This window comes from Astatotilapia calliptera, chromosome 18, assembly GCF_964374335.1.
Source record: "Astatotilapia calliptera chromosome 18, fAstCal68.1, whole genome shotgun sequence".
Taxonomy (NCBI): Eukaryota; Metazoa; Chordata; class Actinopteri; order Cichliformes; family Cichlidae; genus Astatotilapia; species Astatotilapia calliptera.
Window position 1 is genome coordinate 9437353 of NC_137439.1, and position 14688 is coordinate 9452040.

Sequence of the window (14688 nt, forward strand, 5' to 3'; positions counted from 1 at the left end):
CTTAATTCAACTTTATTTTTCGAATGAATCAAAGTATCTGTGCGTGTTTATAGCTCTCTTTTATATTTCTTGTAATTAAGTCCAGTGTGAAATTCTAAAGGGTTTTGATGTGTGAGGATTTCATTTTTGCACATATTTATTTATAAGTTTTTTCTGAATTGGTGACATTTAGTACAAAGATTTAGGCCATCATCAGTAAAATATACAACCTCCAAGTTAGATTTAAAGATACTTTTTCTCTTAGAAGGTTACTCGTTTAATTGACCTGTACGATCACTTCTCTGGCTTATGTCTTAGACACTTTAATAAGAAGCTTTATCTACACAGAGTTTTATGCTGAACTTCAAACAACCATGCTAATATACCATTAAAAATAAAAGACCTTTACTGCAGAGAAACTCATTGTACAGGCGCTTAGACCTAAAGTACAAAGTTCATACAGGATTAGATGCAATGCAATGTAAGCAGACACCAAGCATAGAATCTGCTCTAAAAGCAATTGGCAAAAAGTGATAAGACATTTGGTGCACATTAGATACAAGATCATCTGCAGCATCTGTTGTGTGGGCGCAGTGGTCATGACCCACCTTATGTAGTAAATAACTTGGACTTTAAGCTAATTTAAGTGTTGTGTTGGCAGTGAGTCACATTGATTTCATGCACAGGACAAATGAAGAAATCATTTCAGCGCTATACAATAACACAGCAGTTTCTCACTATCATTACTGTTCACGAACAGCTGGACACTGTGCTTCCCTTTGCATGATAATGAGTCTTAATGAGAATTCTTAAGGGTCACTAACGGTCCCTCATTATGATGTTTGTTAGAAATGCTGCATGATATGTTGCTACCAAGGTTTCACTTGTAGTGTTGACACGAGTGATTGAAGAGCCATTGTTCTCTAAGAGGCCTTGTGTGTTGTGACAGGAGGCAGTGACGTATTAAGCAGGTGCAGGTACTTGCCGTGTGTGCGTGGGACCATTTGCTCACGGTAGGGTGGGTGGGTGTGAATATGGAGAAGCCCTAATGGGGAGGGCCAGTGGAGCGGGGTGTATGGGTCAGGTTTCCCTGACAGGAGTTTTTGGTGGTGGGGGTGCCAGGCCCAAAAAAGCCACCAGTGTCTTCCACACGTGGGAGGAGAGTCTCAACTGTGGCCGGGGTTCCTAAGTGCTGTCCTTTACATTACAACCCGCCGACATCTGGACGTCCAACATGGGCAAAGGGGTGAGTTCTCTTGATTTCTGAAGCTTTTCTTTCTAATATCAGCGAATGAATGAATGAACATCGCTCATTACTTACTGTAATATATGTGCAATGACAGCATATGGTGTGGACATGCATCACAGACTTTCCTAAATGCGTCTTCAGCACTTGATGTCTCGAAGTGTCAGAATGATGCCTTTTGAAAAAACAAACAAACAAAAAAAGACAGTAACATCTCAGGATAATGGCTTTCCTCCTCAATAAGTTTTGTTCTCGGCTTGCTGTTTATTTGGGTAATTACGTAATTTTGCTTTTATTCTCTCCATCAGGCCCATTCCATTTAGCTTTATGGGAGGACAGCCTGGTAATCTTCCTCACACACAGTGGTGGGAAATTGCTATGCCAGACACATTTCAGGCACTCCGCCGGCTCTGTGCTCCCTGTTTGGCTCTTTCTGATTACTTTTTCACTGTGTCACTTACTCACACTCTCCTCTCATTCACGCTGTATATCCCTCCTTCACTGACATGCACACGTGCCACCAGGAGGAGACTGACAGCGGCAGATGATTTCCATGATGCACATTTCTTCCAACTGTTCGTGACACACACACACTCTCGCTCGCACTCATAAATGAGGAACTTGCAGTATTAGAAAAAGATATTTTCTCGTCAATATTGGGTGAATGGTTTGCCAACAGTGTCAGGAGATTGAAATAAACAAGGAAACACAAAGTCCATTGTGTTCACATTGATGCTTGCATTCTGTCGCTCTGAATGTAAATGGCTGGGCACAATGTGCCTACCAAGCAAGTGACTTTTCCCACTTATTTTAGGTTTACGATGATACCCTAATGTATAGTTATTGCACTCTTTTCCCCTAGTGTGGTGCCGAGAACGGAGGGAAGAGGAATAAGAAGGGAAAGAACTTGGATGAGCTGAAGAAGGAGGTGGCCTTGGTAAGAAAAACAAGCTGTCACTGCTCCATCTCATACTCATTTGGCACAGTGATTGATTCCAATGCCGCTGCTACCAAATGATCCCCAAATAGTGTTACTCCAAAGACACCAGGTTATTTAACAAGGCTATAAATGAAAACGGTGACCCATAAACAAAATGGCAATCCAACATGTTTAGTGCAGTCAATTGCAGACTAGTTGTGAGCCAGTCTGTCCTCTCCTATCTGCTCAGCCACCCTCTGGCTGCTCCTCTTTGTACTCGGAAAGATACTGAATAATTTGTGGGCCACCAGCAGTGTAGTGCAGAGTTTCGTCTTGTGCAGAGCTGTAGCTCTTTGAGGTGCTGTCAGAAGGCAGCCAAGCGATGTCCATGAAAAGTGGGCTAAGTTTTGCCTTTTGCTACTTTATCTCTGATAAAGTCGCTCTTGTCAGTTATCAGATTGGCTTGTGACTGATTAAAGAAAAGAATCCCTTTGATACTGTCAACACTTAGGAGAAGTTTTGTGTTTAATTTTGCTTTGATCTGTCTGGCTCATACACTTCTTTAGTTACTGATTTCCTGCATTTTTTCCCCACAGAAATCATTTTCACCACCACCAGACAATAGCTAATCAATACTAGGTTTAGGTGCTTATAAATAAAACAAACTATCTAATTTTTTACTTGATTGTGGCCAAATTACTTGCAGCTAGTGAGGCGGCTGTTGGTGAGGAAAAATATGGATTTTCCCCTGTCTTACTAAGAAATTCACCCTTCATCCTGTGTGAATGATACAATCCTGACAGCTGATGGCTGAAGTTTTTGTTGCTACACTGCCAAACTCCATTTCACCCACAGTGGAAATGTCTTGGGATTGGGCCAGTAGCAGAAATGTGCCACCAAACAAGAAAATTTAGTGGGTTTCTTTTCTTTGCAGCAGGAAACAATCAGTTTTTATTGGTTTACACACTCAAGACACAATAGAGTTTACTCATCTGTCTGTCTGTCTGTCGGTGATGGATCCTTGTTAGATACAAACAATAAACTCTTTTATTAGTGAAAGACAGGGGTTAATGGGGTTAATGGGGTTCCTTATAAATAAATAAACAGTGCTGTAGTGCACCTGTGCTTTGCGCTTGTGATTCTTGAGGCTTCAGTATCAAAGAAACATTTTATTTTTGCAGGATGACCACAAAATAGATCTGGATGATTTGGGGAAACGATATGCAGTGGACCTCAGACTGGTAATGTCAGCCACACACAAACTCTCTTAAGTACACATGTACGCTTGCACACAAGCACACAAGAAAGAGCTGCTGTAATATCCCGTACAGAGATGCAATCTCTCGTTGCCCGGACTGAAGAGCAACATCCAAACGGAGACCAAGCATTACTTTGGTCAACATAGGCTCTCCCCAGTGTCACCTCTTCATCTTTAATCCCTTGCACACTCAAATAAACGTGCACACTTCAGGATAAAAACAAATTGCAGATAAACCACATCATTTTTTGCTTTCACCACATCTGCTGCTGATTCTAATTGTAACATTCCAGGTGAGGTCAATAAGATTTTATCTTTTTATCTTCTTTTTTAAAGATGAGCATGGAAAAAAATCAAAGCTCTACACCATGGGAAATAGTGCAAGATGTAAAAATGTCAAACATTTGTCAAGCTCCAAAGACAATCAAAGTCAATTAATCAGATGTGTGATTATCTGTTCTAATTAAATCATAGCACTTTGGATATTTACACGGGATTTTGCTAAATGAGATATTGGAAAAAAGAAATTAAGAGGAAAATGTTCAATAGGTACATCCAACAGAGCATCTTAGATGAGCATCTTTTCTATGCTTGTGATGTTAAATAGGCCAGACGGGGACACTTGATGTTCTGCAACTACAGCTGTAAAATTGCTTTTTAAGCCAAGGTGAAAACTGGGCCATTGTGTTGTAATAAGATTGCCTGTGACAGCAGAAAGACATTTATTCCTAAAAATTGCTCTCCCCCAGGGTCTGACCAATGCCAGAGCTGTAGAGAATCTTGCCAGGGATGGTCCGAACACTCTGACTCCTCCCCCAACCACGCCGGAGTGGGTCAAATTCTGCCGCCAGCTCTTCGGCGGCTTCTCCATTCTGCTGTGGATTGGGGCCATCCTTTGCTTCCTGGCCTACAGTATTCAGGTGGCCACAGAGGAGGAGCCGCCCAATGACAATGTGAGAAACTGCTTGTAAAACCTGCACACATATGGACCTAACATATTAATCACACACTCAGAGTAAGACGTGCAGAATATATACACAGAGCTGGAAATGCACATGTCCATGCATAAGAAAGCATCATTTTAACTTCTTCTAATCTTGTTCAGACAGATGTACTCTGGTTATGTGGAGCACTTATCTAATTCTAATTTTATATGAAATTTAAAGTTTCCTCCAGGTCTAGCAAATTTTACAAACTTTATGGATTTTCCTGCTTTTTCTAACTTTGGTGGGACTCAACATCATTTCCCATAAGCACAAGTTGCAGAGTTGTACCAACAATCATATAAATCAAATCAGTGTTAGCAGAGGTGTATACAAAAGGGGTGAGAACAGTGACAAAATTCATCTGATTACATCACACATCCTTTTGACCATTCTGTTAGACCCCTCAAAACTCCAGTGGGGATAAAAATTAAATATGAAATGACTGCAAAGAAGATTGCAGTTATGTGAAAAACTAAGTATGCCATTAAAATTTCAGTAGGGATTAAGAGGGTGAGTAGCAGTCCTGTGATCCCAATCGGATACACTTGATTATTGATGAACAGTAAATGTGACCACCTCCATAAAAACAGATATTTTGGCAGTTTGCTGGTCTGAGGTAGGCGTGTGTTAACATAATGCCACAGTTTTCCCAGGGGTGGATGTCCCAGCAAATTCACCCAAATTTCAGACTGTGAAATGCTAAGGGAAAGTCCAAGAGCTACATTGCCAACTTTGCAGCTGTAACTTAGCATGTTAAATGTCAAAATTCAGGACAGTACCATTAGAAAAACACTGAACACCTAAATGTTCATTTGGCTTGTTTGAAAGGGTTGCCAGGTGCCTCCTTCCTCGAAAAATAACATGGCAGCACAGCTTAGCTTAGCTTTGCAAAGTTGCATTTAAACAACCCACAAGACTTGTGGAATAATGTCCTTTGGACTGACAAAACTAAATGACCATAAGGCACAGCACCACATTTGGAAAAAAGCAGCACAGTGCAGGACTGGTTATGTTTATGTGGTCGTTTTGCAGCCATAAGAATGATAAGGTTATACAGATAACTGTTAGCTGAAGTTATGGCTGCTACAGGTGGTTCTACAAGCCACTGAGTCAGGGGGTGTACTTTTAGGTTTTCACAGGAGTCCTGTGAAAATGTTATTTTTCACATGACTGTTTGTATAAATACAGAATTGTTATTAAAGACATGCCTCACGCCTTTCAGCTGCTTTGAATCAAATCTTAAACCAAAGGCTAGAGAGTAAAGAGATTTCAAAGGACAAGCTTTTCCTCTGCTTAAAGTGGTATTTATCTATCTAGATGGTTTGGGTGTTACTCACTGTAGAGATGTCTGCCTTCAGTTGAGTATAATGGACGGAGATGCCATTTACCTTGCACTTCACAAAATGAAGAAAAAAATCAAAAGGAAAAAGTATCACATCACAAATCACGACGTGGCTACATACTTATTGTTAGTCCAACTAAGGTGGATTTTTCTTTGGCTTTCTTTTTCTGCTGGTTATATTTTCTTAACATAACCTTTACTCAGCAGAGGTTTTTGTCTTGAGATCTTAATCTCCTTTTTGAGTTTCCCATAAAAACCCAACTGGTCACAGGGACCAATACAGAGACAGCATACATGAAAACCAACAGAATAAAGAATGAAAACTGAAAAGGAACAGGGGGAAAACTCAGCTTCTAAAGTGTAACATGAATCCAAAAATACTTTTTAGAAACAGCAGGATTAGGTCCCCATAAGTACAGAATATCGGTTACACCGTGACATAGAGTCCTTGCCTTCTTCCGAGTGTGGCACAAAAACAACCACTGACACTGGCATTAGTCCTAGCAGTCGCACGAATAAACACCCAGACCAACCACTGAGCAAACAGAGCCAAGCACCACCCATGCTGCACATTATGGCTCTCACTCATTATGCAGTCTGCATTAAGCTCTTGCATAATATACAGTAACGTACAGTAGAAAGACACGTGCACATTAATCCCCCAGCAGTTTAATCTCTCCATTTAGCGCCGAGCATGTACAGCTGGATGCTCCGGTAAGCTACTTCAAAGCCCTGACAGCCTGCAGCTTCGGCACTTTGAGCCTTTGCAAAGTGTACTGGCAGCTATTACAGAAGAAATTCCACCTTAAGTGTACTCCACATATGGTTGTTGTCAGATGATAAGTTAATTTTACATTACTTTGATGCATTTTATTGACCTGAAGAATTGCGTTTAATTTGAGAAAATGGTCCAGCGGGCTTCTGAAAGTGCCGCTGAAATAACGCAGTATATTCCTTGGTGTTAAAATTCACATTTGGGAAAGAACCTGTTGATTTAAATGTCACCTGCCTTGACAGCTGTTGTTTCTATAATTTCCATGCAGCTGGTGAACAGAAATATTTCTTTCTGAAGTGAGAGGAGGTAAAAGAGCTGTTCTAAAATCTGCAAAAACTCACATGGAGACAAAATCAGGACCTGCAAACTGAACACTGAAATTGAGAAAAATGTTCTAAGTACTGACAAGTGATTTTTCAGCGGATATGTTTCCCGGTTCAGAAGATTTTTGCACAGACTTAGTGTTTTTAAAAAAAGAAAGAAACAATAACCCACTGAAGTGTAAAAGAGCAAAACATTCTGTTGTTGCTGTCAAATGAAAGCGACACCTTCCAAAAAGGAAACTTTTCAGGATTTTGTAATTTTTCTTTCCAGGAGTCCAAGACATACAGTACACCAGCTGGCAGATGCTTTCATCCAAAGTGCCTGGCTGTCTTGTTTGCATCAGTGAGAGCTGAACCCATAACAGCCTTTTCACAGTAGACCTGAAAATAGCCACCAAAAATGCAATAAAAATACACCAGAATGAATGTTTCCTGCTTTTACATAACCATAAGTCTAAAAAGCCAGGCTGTAGCTCCGTGAGCGTCTCTTAGTGGCCTCGCAGATTGGAGTTTCAGTCCTTGGTTTTCTGGGTTCGGGTGACAGATGCTCACTTGGACTGACGAGAACTGAGCTGTCCAAGATAACAAAAATAGTACAGAAGATTCCGGCTCTGGGATGACTTCTTCTTTTTAAATCTCTCACTAAGTCTGTGAGCTTCCCCCAGGTTTTTCCCTCTGAACTCTGTTCTTGCACATGTACATTTAAGGTTTTACTGTTTTAAGACCCGTTTCAAGCTGATAAATCCCCATTTCCTGCGCTTAAGTGTACCTTACATGAACCAAACTAAGTTGATAAAGACACCGTCTCCCCCTGTTACATGGCTTTCCTTCCGTTTCAGTTATATCTGGGTGTGGTGCTGGCAGCTGTGGTGATCGTCACCGGCTGTTTCTCTTACTTCCAAGAAGCCAAAAGCTCTCGAATCATGGACTCCTTCAAGAAAATGGTGCCACAGGTAAGTTGATGCATTTGGTGTTTGTGTAGTCTCAGAGCTTTCTGAATCAATAAGCCGTCCCTCAAGTAGGGCTTACACACTCACTTGAGTGGAAACCTAATAAGCTTGCACAAAGGAAGAATAAATGTTTGAGCCAACTTTGGATTGTGAGTGTGTTTGCATAAAAACTCCCCTTGCGTTATCCACCTCTAGCACTTTGATTGCCTAATTCTTTAATCTATTTAGACTCTTTTCACACACTTCTCGCGCCTCTTTTCCCTACCTGTCTTCCTCCTCTCATCTCCCTTCTCGTCTATATCTGTCTTTTACATACCTCCATACCCCCTGGCTTCTCTTCTTTTTATATCGCTCCTCTCTCCTCATCTGACTAAATCCTCTCTCTGTTCCCAGACGTTCTCTCTTCCTCACACTCCCTCTCCCTGCTCTTCTTTTTTTCTCCATGCCAGCAAGCGATGGTGATCCGGGAGGGGGAGAAGATGCAGATCAATGCAGACCTTGTGGTGCTGGGAGATCTGGTGGAGATCAAAGGGGGAGACCGCGTCCCAGCTGACCTTCGAGTGATCTCTTCCAGCGGATGCAAGGTAGGGGAGGGGTGCTGGGCCCGTCCCTGGGGAACCTGGAAGTCGCAGTGGGATTACAGTAGCTCAGCTGACTTTGGTATTTCTACCTTATTTTCTCTTTTTTCTAGCACATTGTTTATCATAAAGAGCATCTGAGCATGCAAACATTTGCAGGTAAACGAAGTACAGGTGACTTGGACGGGAATGATAAATAAATCAAATAACTCATAAAATATTTGGACTTGTGATAAACTGTTCACCAGCTGTCAGTCCTTGAAAGATATTTTAGTCTGGATCAAAGTAATGCACCAACCCACAACAATGCTGCAGTAATCAGACTTTCCACCTTTCCCAGTTTCCCTTAAAAATGATTTCAATAATGTTTCCTGAACGTTTTTTTTAAACATCTTCTTGTTAAAGCCTTTTCCCCTGCCAACAAGCAATGTGCAGTTGTACATGCAAAAACTGTTGTTGTGTTAGCTATGACCATATTTACATCACCCAGACAATGCTTTCATTATGGCTCGCTTCCAAGACACCACGTAATCACATTCAAACACGATGCTTGAGCGGCTAGTTGTCTGCTTCTGATTTGCAGTTTAATGAAAAACTGAGTCAGATTGTTCCTGTAGAATTCACCTCATACTGATGAGCCAGGGAAAGGGCATTTTGTATACATATTTTGTGTGAAAGATTAATCTGGTTTTGATTAAATTTTCGTCTTTTTTTATGTCGAGTCTGAGTAAGGTCTGCGCGCTCACTTGGACATTTCTTAATATTTTCTGCATAAATATGACCTAAAGGTTCATCTGACTCTGACAAAGGTCTTAAAAGGAGATAAAGAGGACCAGTTTAGATAACTGAAATAAAAAATATCTGACTTGGTCACTGATTAAACATAAACTAAATTCTTCATGGCATGGATTCAACAAGGTTTTAGAAACACAAGTGTCTATCTCAGGGCTTTCCACTGACATGATATTATTATGCATTACTACTACTACTACTAATAATAATAATAATATTTCAAAAATAATAATTTTTGAATTTTTTATTTCAATAAAGTGAAAAACATGGAAAAAAACCCCACAAATGCAAGAAGACAAAAAGATGTGTTGGCTGCACATCCACAATCCACCACATCCCAAAGGTGCTTTGTTGACTTGAGATCTGATGTCTCTGAAGCCCATTTTACAACTCTTTGTCATGCTGGACAAACCGATTTGAGATCATTTGAACTTGATGTGATGCATTCAGCTTTAAGCAGCTATCACCAGCATGTCTGGCACCAACAACTGTGCCATGTTCAAAGTCACTTAAATGAACTTGAGCAGGTCATCTTGACCATACACCAAGGTATTGGCTGATTTGATATTTGCACCAACAGTTGAACAAGTGCACCTAACGTTGTGGTCAGTGAATATACGTTATATGTATATTTTCTACAACACTTCTCATTGAACCGATCCATAAAGCACTGTCAGAACAGCCTTCTTGTTCAAGCAGTTGGTAGCAAACATGCAGATGGGCATCACAAACCTTACAATCCTGTTATATACACCAGTGTTGTTTAGTTAGTCTTCTGATGGTGGAATCATTAGCCACTGTAAAACAGGCCTTTCACATTGAGTTCCTTTGTGACCGACCAGGCAGACTACCAAATGCCTTTAACTGTAGTATTTTTTGTTTTGTTTTGTTTCTTGAGCACACCTGAAGTGAGCAACAAAGATCTTTAATTTCTTTTGTCTGTCTGACTACGAAGTTGTCTAAATTCTCCAGAGAAGGATTATACATTTCAACATTTTCCCAGTCTGATGATCCTGAACATCCGTTTTTCTCAGATCCTCCTTTGTTTGAGCCATAATACATTTTCTACATGGGGATGGGAATAAACCTACCATGAAAACAGGGCGCTCACTCTCACCTAATTGTCATCCCTGATTTATTTCACCTTTAAATTGAATGCTACTCCTAGAGTTTCATACACCTTTCTCCCTCACTGATATGTAATATTGTATCATTTTCCTCATTCAATAAATTACCAAGTCTAATATCTTACCTGTATTTAATTGGGTTTAATTTATCTGCTTTTTATGGCTTGTGTGGAAATCAGATAATGTTGTAGGTGCTACCGGTATAGAAAATATCAAAGGCTTTTTCTGCAGCTGCACTTGCTGTTGCCGAATAGGGTGAAGGTTTCTCTCAGTGGTTCAAATTTCTACACCGTGTTGCAGCGAGCACCTAGATCAGAACACAGTTTTGACAAGACAAGAGCGCTATATCACTTGTTGTTATAAAGTCCTTTTTTTCCATTTCCAGTCTGTCAGTTTCACCTCTTCAGTCTCTCTGATAACACCGCGCTCACATCCATTTTCTCTCTCTCCCTGTGAAGGTGGACAACTCCTCTCTGACGGGAGAATCTGAGCCTCAGACGCGCTCCCCTGAGTTCACGCACCAGAATCCTCTGGAGACCCGCAACATCTGTTTCTTTTCCACCAACTGTGTCGAGGGTCAGTAGGCCACATCTGGCCAAGATTGTCTCTTATCGGCTCTAAATGTCTTCCTTTAAGCCATCTGGAGATCAGCATCATTTTTGCTTTACCACCCATCGGTGAATGTGTTCCAGTACATGATCCGTACACTGCACCACGCAGTGTGTAGCTGCTCATGCAGAATGCATGAGGATTAGTAATAAGCATTTCCATCTGAGATAGAATCACTGGGAATTTGAGTGGTCAGTGGCTGTCAGTCATAAAGTTTCAAAGGGATTTTATCAGATTTATCAGATAGATCTTAGAACAAGATGTACATTAGAAGAACATCTAATGGTGATGGAGTTATTATGAAGTTTTAGAAGCTAGATTTTTTTTAACAGTTCTGAACACTTGCATGTTATCTTTGAAGATCTGCGTTTTGGCCACACGTTTGTGGAGCCATTTCTGACTTAATTTAAAGATTTTTTTTTTTTTATGAAAGTGAAGTGTTAAAAAAGTACATCCTACTTATCTACAAGCTCAGAAGTGTCTGTCCTTGTTTTTGAAATACACATTTGTTTCCAACTAATTGAACATTAAACCAGTCAGAAATGCTGTAATTTAATGGAATACCTGTGTGGGTGTATGGAGGCCCATTTTCAGCACTCTTGTGTTCAAATGGCACATTATGTTCCCTAATGCAGGTTTAGCATGTTAACGGGCTTTGATTACGTTAGCACAGCTGAAAGATGTGCTGATTAAAGAAACAATAAATTTGGCTGGGTGTGTGGAAGATCGGCTTTTATGTGTTCAGACGTAATGGACATTCTGAAAGTCTTTAAAATCGAAGGCTATTCAGTTGGAGGCCTAAAAAGAAACAGGATTGCATATAAAAGGTGTGTACTGCAAAGTGGCCCTAACCAGAGTAGAACAAGACGTGGGAGAAACTGAGCAAGATTACAAGTATAGTTTAAGAAGCACAGCTCAGGTCCTCAAGAGGAAGCTTCATTAAATTGTCCCCACCAGATTGTGCTGGTTTGTAAACGAGTAGAGCACAGTTGCACAAAGCTTTTTTTTTTTTTTTTGGCAATTTAGCACACAGAATACTCTTCGTTTCTTACACTCTGATGAATTTCAGAAGAAAGTTATTTTTTGAGGGACATTTTAAGGCTATAATCAAACCCACAGAGGGTGATGCTACAGACACTCAACACGATATTTCTTTCCTTCTTTAATCAGAAGAACAGTTTTCAGCTGTGCCAGCATAATTGGAAAAAGGTTTTCAAATGATAAATTAGCCTTCAAACGTGATCAACTTGCATTAGCTACCACAATGTGCCAGTGCAACACGGGAGTGAAGTTGCTGAAAATGGACCTCTGCATGTCTATTCGATTAAAAATCATAAAAGATTCACATTTAAAATTCAATTAATCATTAATTTGCAACATCTGTGGTTTGTTATCGTATATAACTAAGTGTGTTTTTCTGCAAAAATCAAAGACATACCTACATCCGGAAAACAAACTCTATCAGAAACTGTGCTGGTTGCCCAGAGTAACTCACAGTTTTCACATTTCAGAGGATAAGGTAGAGTCTGCTTATCTGGATTCTCTCCTCATCCACTTTCTCGAGCATCTGCTCAGTCCATCCAAGCACCCATCACTGGCCAACACCTGTAATTCACCTCCATCTATCACTGCTCTACAGCCAGTTATGTCTCGCCATCGAACCTCCTCATTGTTTACACATTAGAGCACGTCGTCTGCAGTGCCCACGGTATCCACGCTGTTAGCATTTGTTTTCCCCTGCACATATGACTCTGAGTCTCACTACAGCAGTGAGAGCATCTGGTCACCCAGCTGAAAGCTGTAACTCACACCTAGTGGTCTGTAATTTCACGACCTCTCATGTGAAGAGCTGTCTTAAAAAAATAGCCATCATTTGAAAAACCGATGCTTCTTGACTAGCGACTGCAACAAACTGATGTTGTTAACTACTGAACTGATGAATCATCCAAAGACTTTAATTTAACTTTTAATTGCACAAAAAAAAAAAGGTGAGTTTGGTGAATGTTTTATATCTATTTAATGCAGAATGTGGACCTCAGGCTTCTGGTCTAGAGCACCTTGAGGCTTTCCTGTGTGCTTCAGCATTTGCATGAGTGGCTAAAATCTAATCACTTGAATATTAATGTCAGGAAAACAGAACCATGCATTTTCATTTCCCAACAAATATCTTTGAGTTTTTTTCTTTATTGCTGCCTGATTCACTGACAACCAGGAACTACATTTCTATTAAAAGATCAGATAATACCTCACACATACTGCTTAGGACACATATTTACAGTACTGTGCAAAACTTTGAGCCACCCTTCATTTCCTAATATTTAACTTTTTTTAAAGCCTCCTAACACTGATCTACGAATCATTCAGGCATAAAAAAGGCACCTAACTTTAAATTCGAGGGATGAAGCAGTGCTTTGTTGACACATAACAAACGAACCAAAAAAATCAAATTTAAATTGGGTCTTTAGACACTTTGCAAAAGCACATACTTGCATTTCTTTAGATGAACCAACAAAAAATGTCAAACATAACACGGACTGACAGCCGTAAAATAGTATTGTTGCACTAACATTGTTATTCCCAAAGAGCTATTAGCTGAAAACTTGGCATATCTGTGTAAGATGTGCAGTGAGCCCTTGAAATGTGTTAGGAAACTGGACAAGTGGAGGACAAAGAAGTGGCAGCCTTAAAAAAAATCATCTACAGCAGATGAACAGTATCTGACAGTCATGTCCTTAAGAAAAATAATTCAGCAAAGACCTGGCAAAACCTGAGAGATGCATCTGACTCTTCAGATGATCCATCTACTGTTCACTGAAGCCTCATCAGAAATGTCTCTGTAGAAAGGTGGCTGTCAAGAAGCCATTCTTAAGGAAGGAAAACAGGGAGGAAAGGCTGAGGTGTGTCATATTGCACGTGTAGTGCACGGAAAATCAGTGGCAACAGGTCTTATGGGAGCGAGGAGTCAAAATTTGACATTTTTGGTTCAAGTCGTCATTAACAGAAGAAAGCTTGCACAAAGGAGTTCAAGCTGTGCTGAAGCATAGAGGTGGTTGGACAGAATATTGAGTTTCAAACTCATTAAAATTGTGCAAACTCTTCTTTTTTTGTCTTGCATAGTCTATTTCCATCTCTGCTTCAGGATGTTTCAATAAATCCTGGAAGTATGTCCCATTTTCCTAGAAATATATGAAGAAATGAGAGGTGGCCAGTTTGTACCCCCACCAAAAAAGAAATCACTGACAGCAAGACTTTATAACAAAGCTCATAGCTTCATAGCAGCCTTCCCCTTTGGACCAACCACAGCTTTGCACTCTCACATTCAAACACCTTCACTTGTCAGATTTACATGACTAAGCAAGCCATTAAAATGTTCTTTCAGATTCAAAATAATAACTCCCATTTAATAGTTACTGCTGTACTTTGAGACATAGCACAAGAGCATTTTCACACGTACTTGTTCCTCTAGCGGCTTATGAAAACAACTATTAGATAATCTTTTTCATAATTACACTAAAGACTGGAATGAGACCCTGTATTACATCCGAGTAATAACTTTAGTTACACATTTAAAACAAGGATATAACCACTATTTGCTGGAAGGAGGGCCAGTGAGTGAAATCATGATCACATTTTATTTTAATTCATATTGTCTCCACTGTGCAGCTGTTCATGTTTTGCTGTTTTTTTGGTGGCCTACTTTTGTTTTATCTATTGCACAGTCATCCTAATTACAGTATTATGCCCTGCAGAACAGAAATCTCCTGTAAACCAATTTTAACTGAGTCAAGGCAGTTACATTGAACT

The 14688-nt window shown here is 40.1% G+C and overlaps 1 protein-coding gene across 2 annotated transcripts in view; it reads left to right on the forward strand.

The window, feature by feature from the left end:
* The first annotated feature begins 1092 nt into the window (after positions 1-1092).
* Positions 1093-14688, forward strand: part of atp1a2a (ATPase Na+/K+ transporting subunit alpha 2a) — a 50298-nt gene continuing 36702 nt past the window's right edge. For both annotated transcript variants that reach the window (XM_026150625.2, XM_080292525.1), the window contains exons 1-7: positions 1093-1225; positions 2088-2162; positions 3326-3385; positions 4152-4355; positions 7668-7781; positions 8228-8362; positions 10734-10851. In XM_026150625.2, the coding sequence (XP_026006410.1) occupies positions 1214-1225; positions 2088-2162; positions 3326-3385; positions 4152-4355; positions 7668-7781; positions 8228-8362; positions 10734-10851 (718 nt within the window). In that variant the 5' untranslated portion in view covers positions 1093-1213. The remainder of the gene's footprint in view (positions 1226-2087; positions 2163-3325; positions 3386-4151; positions 4356-7667; positions 7782-8227; positions 8363-10733; positions 10852-14688) is intronic.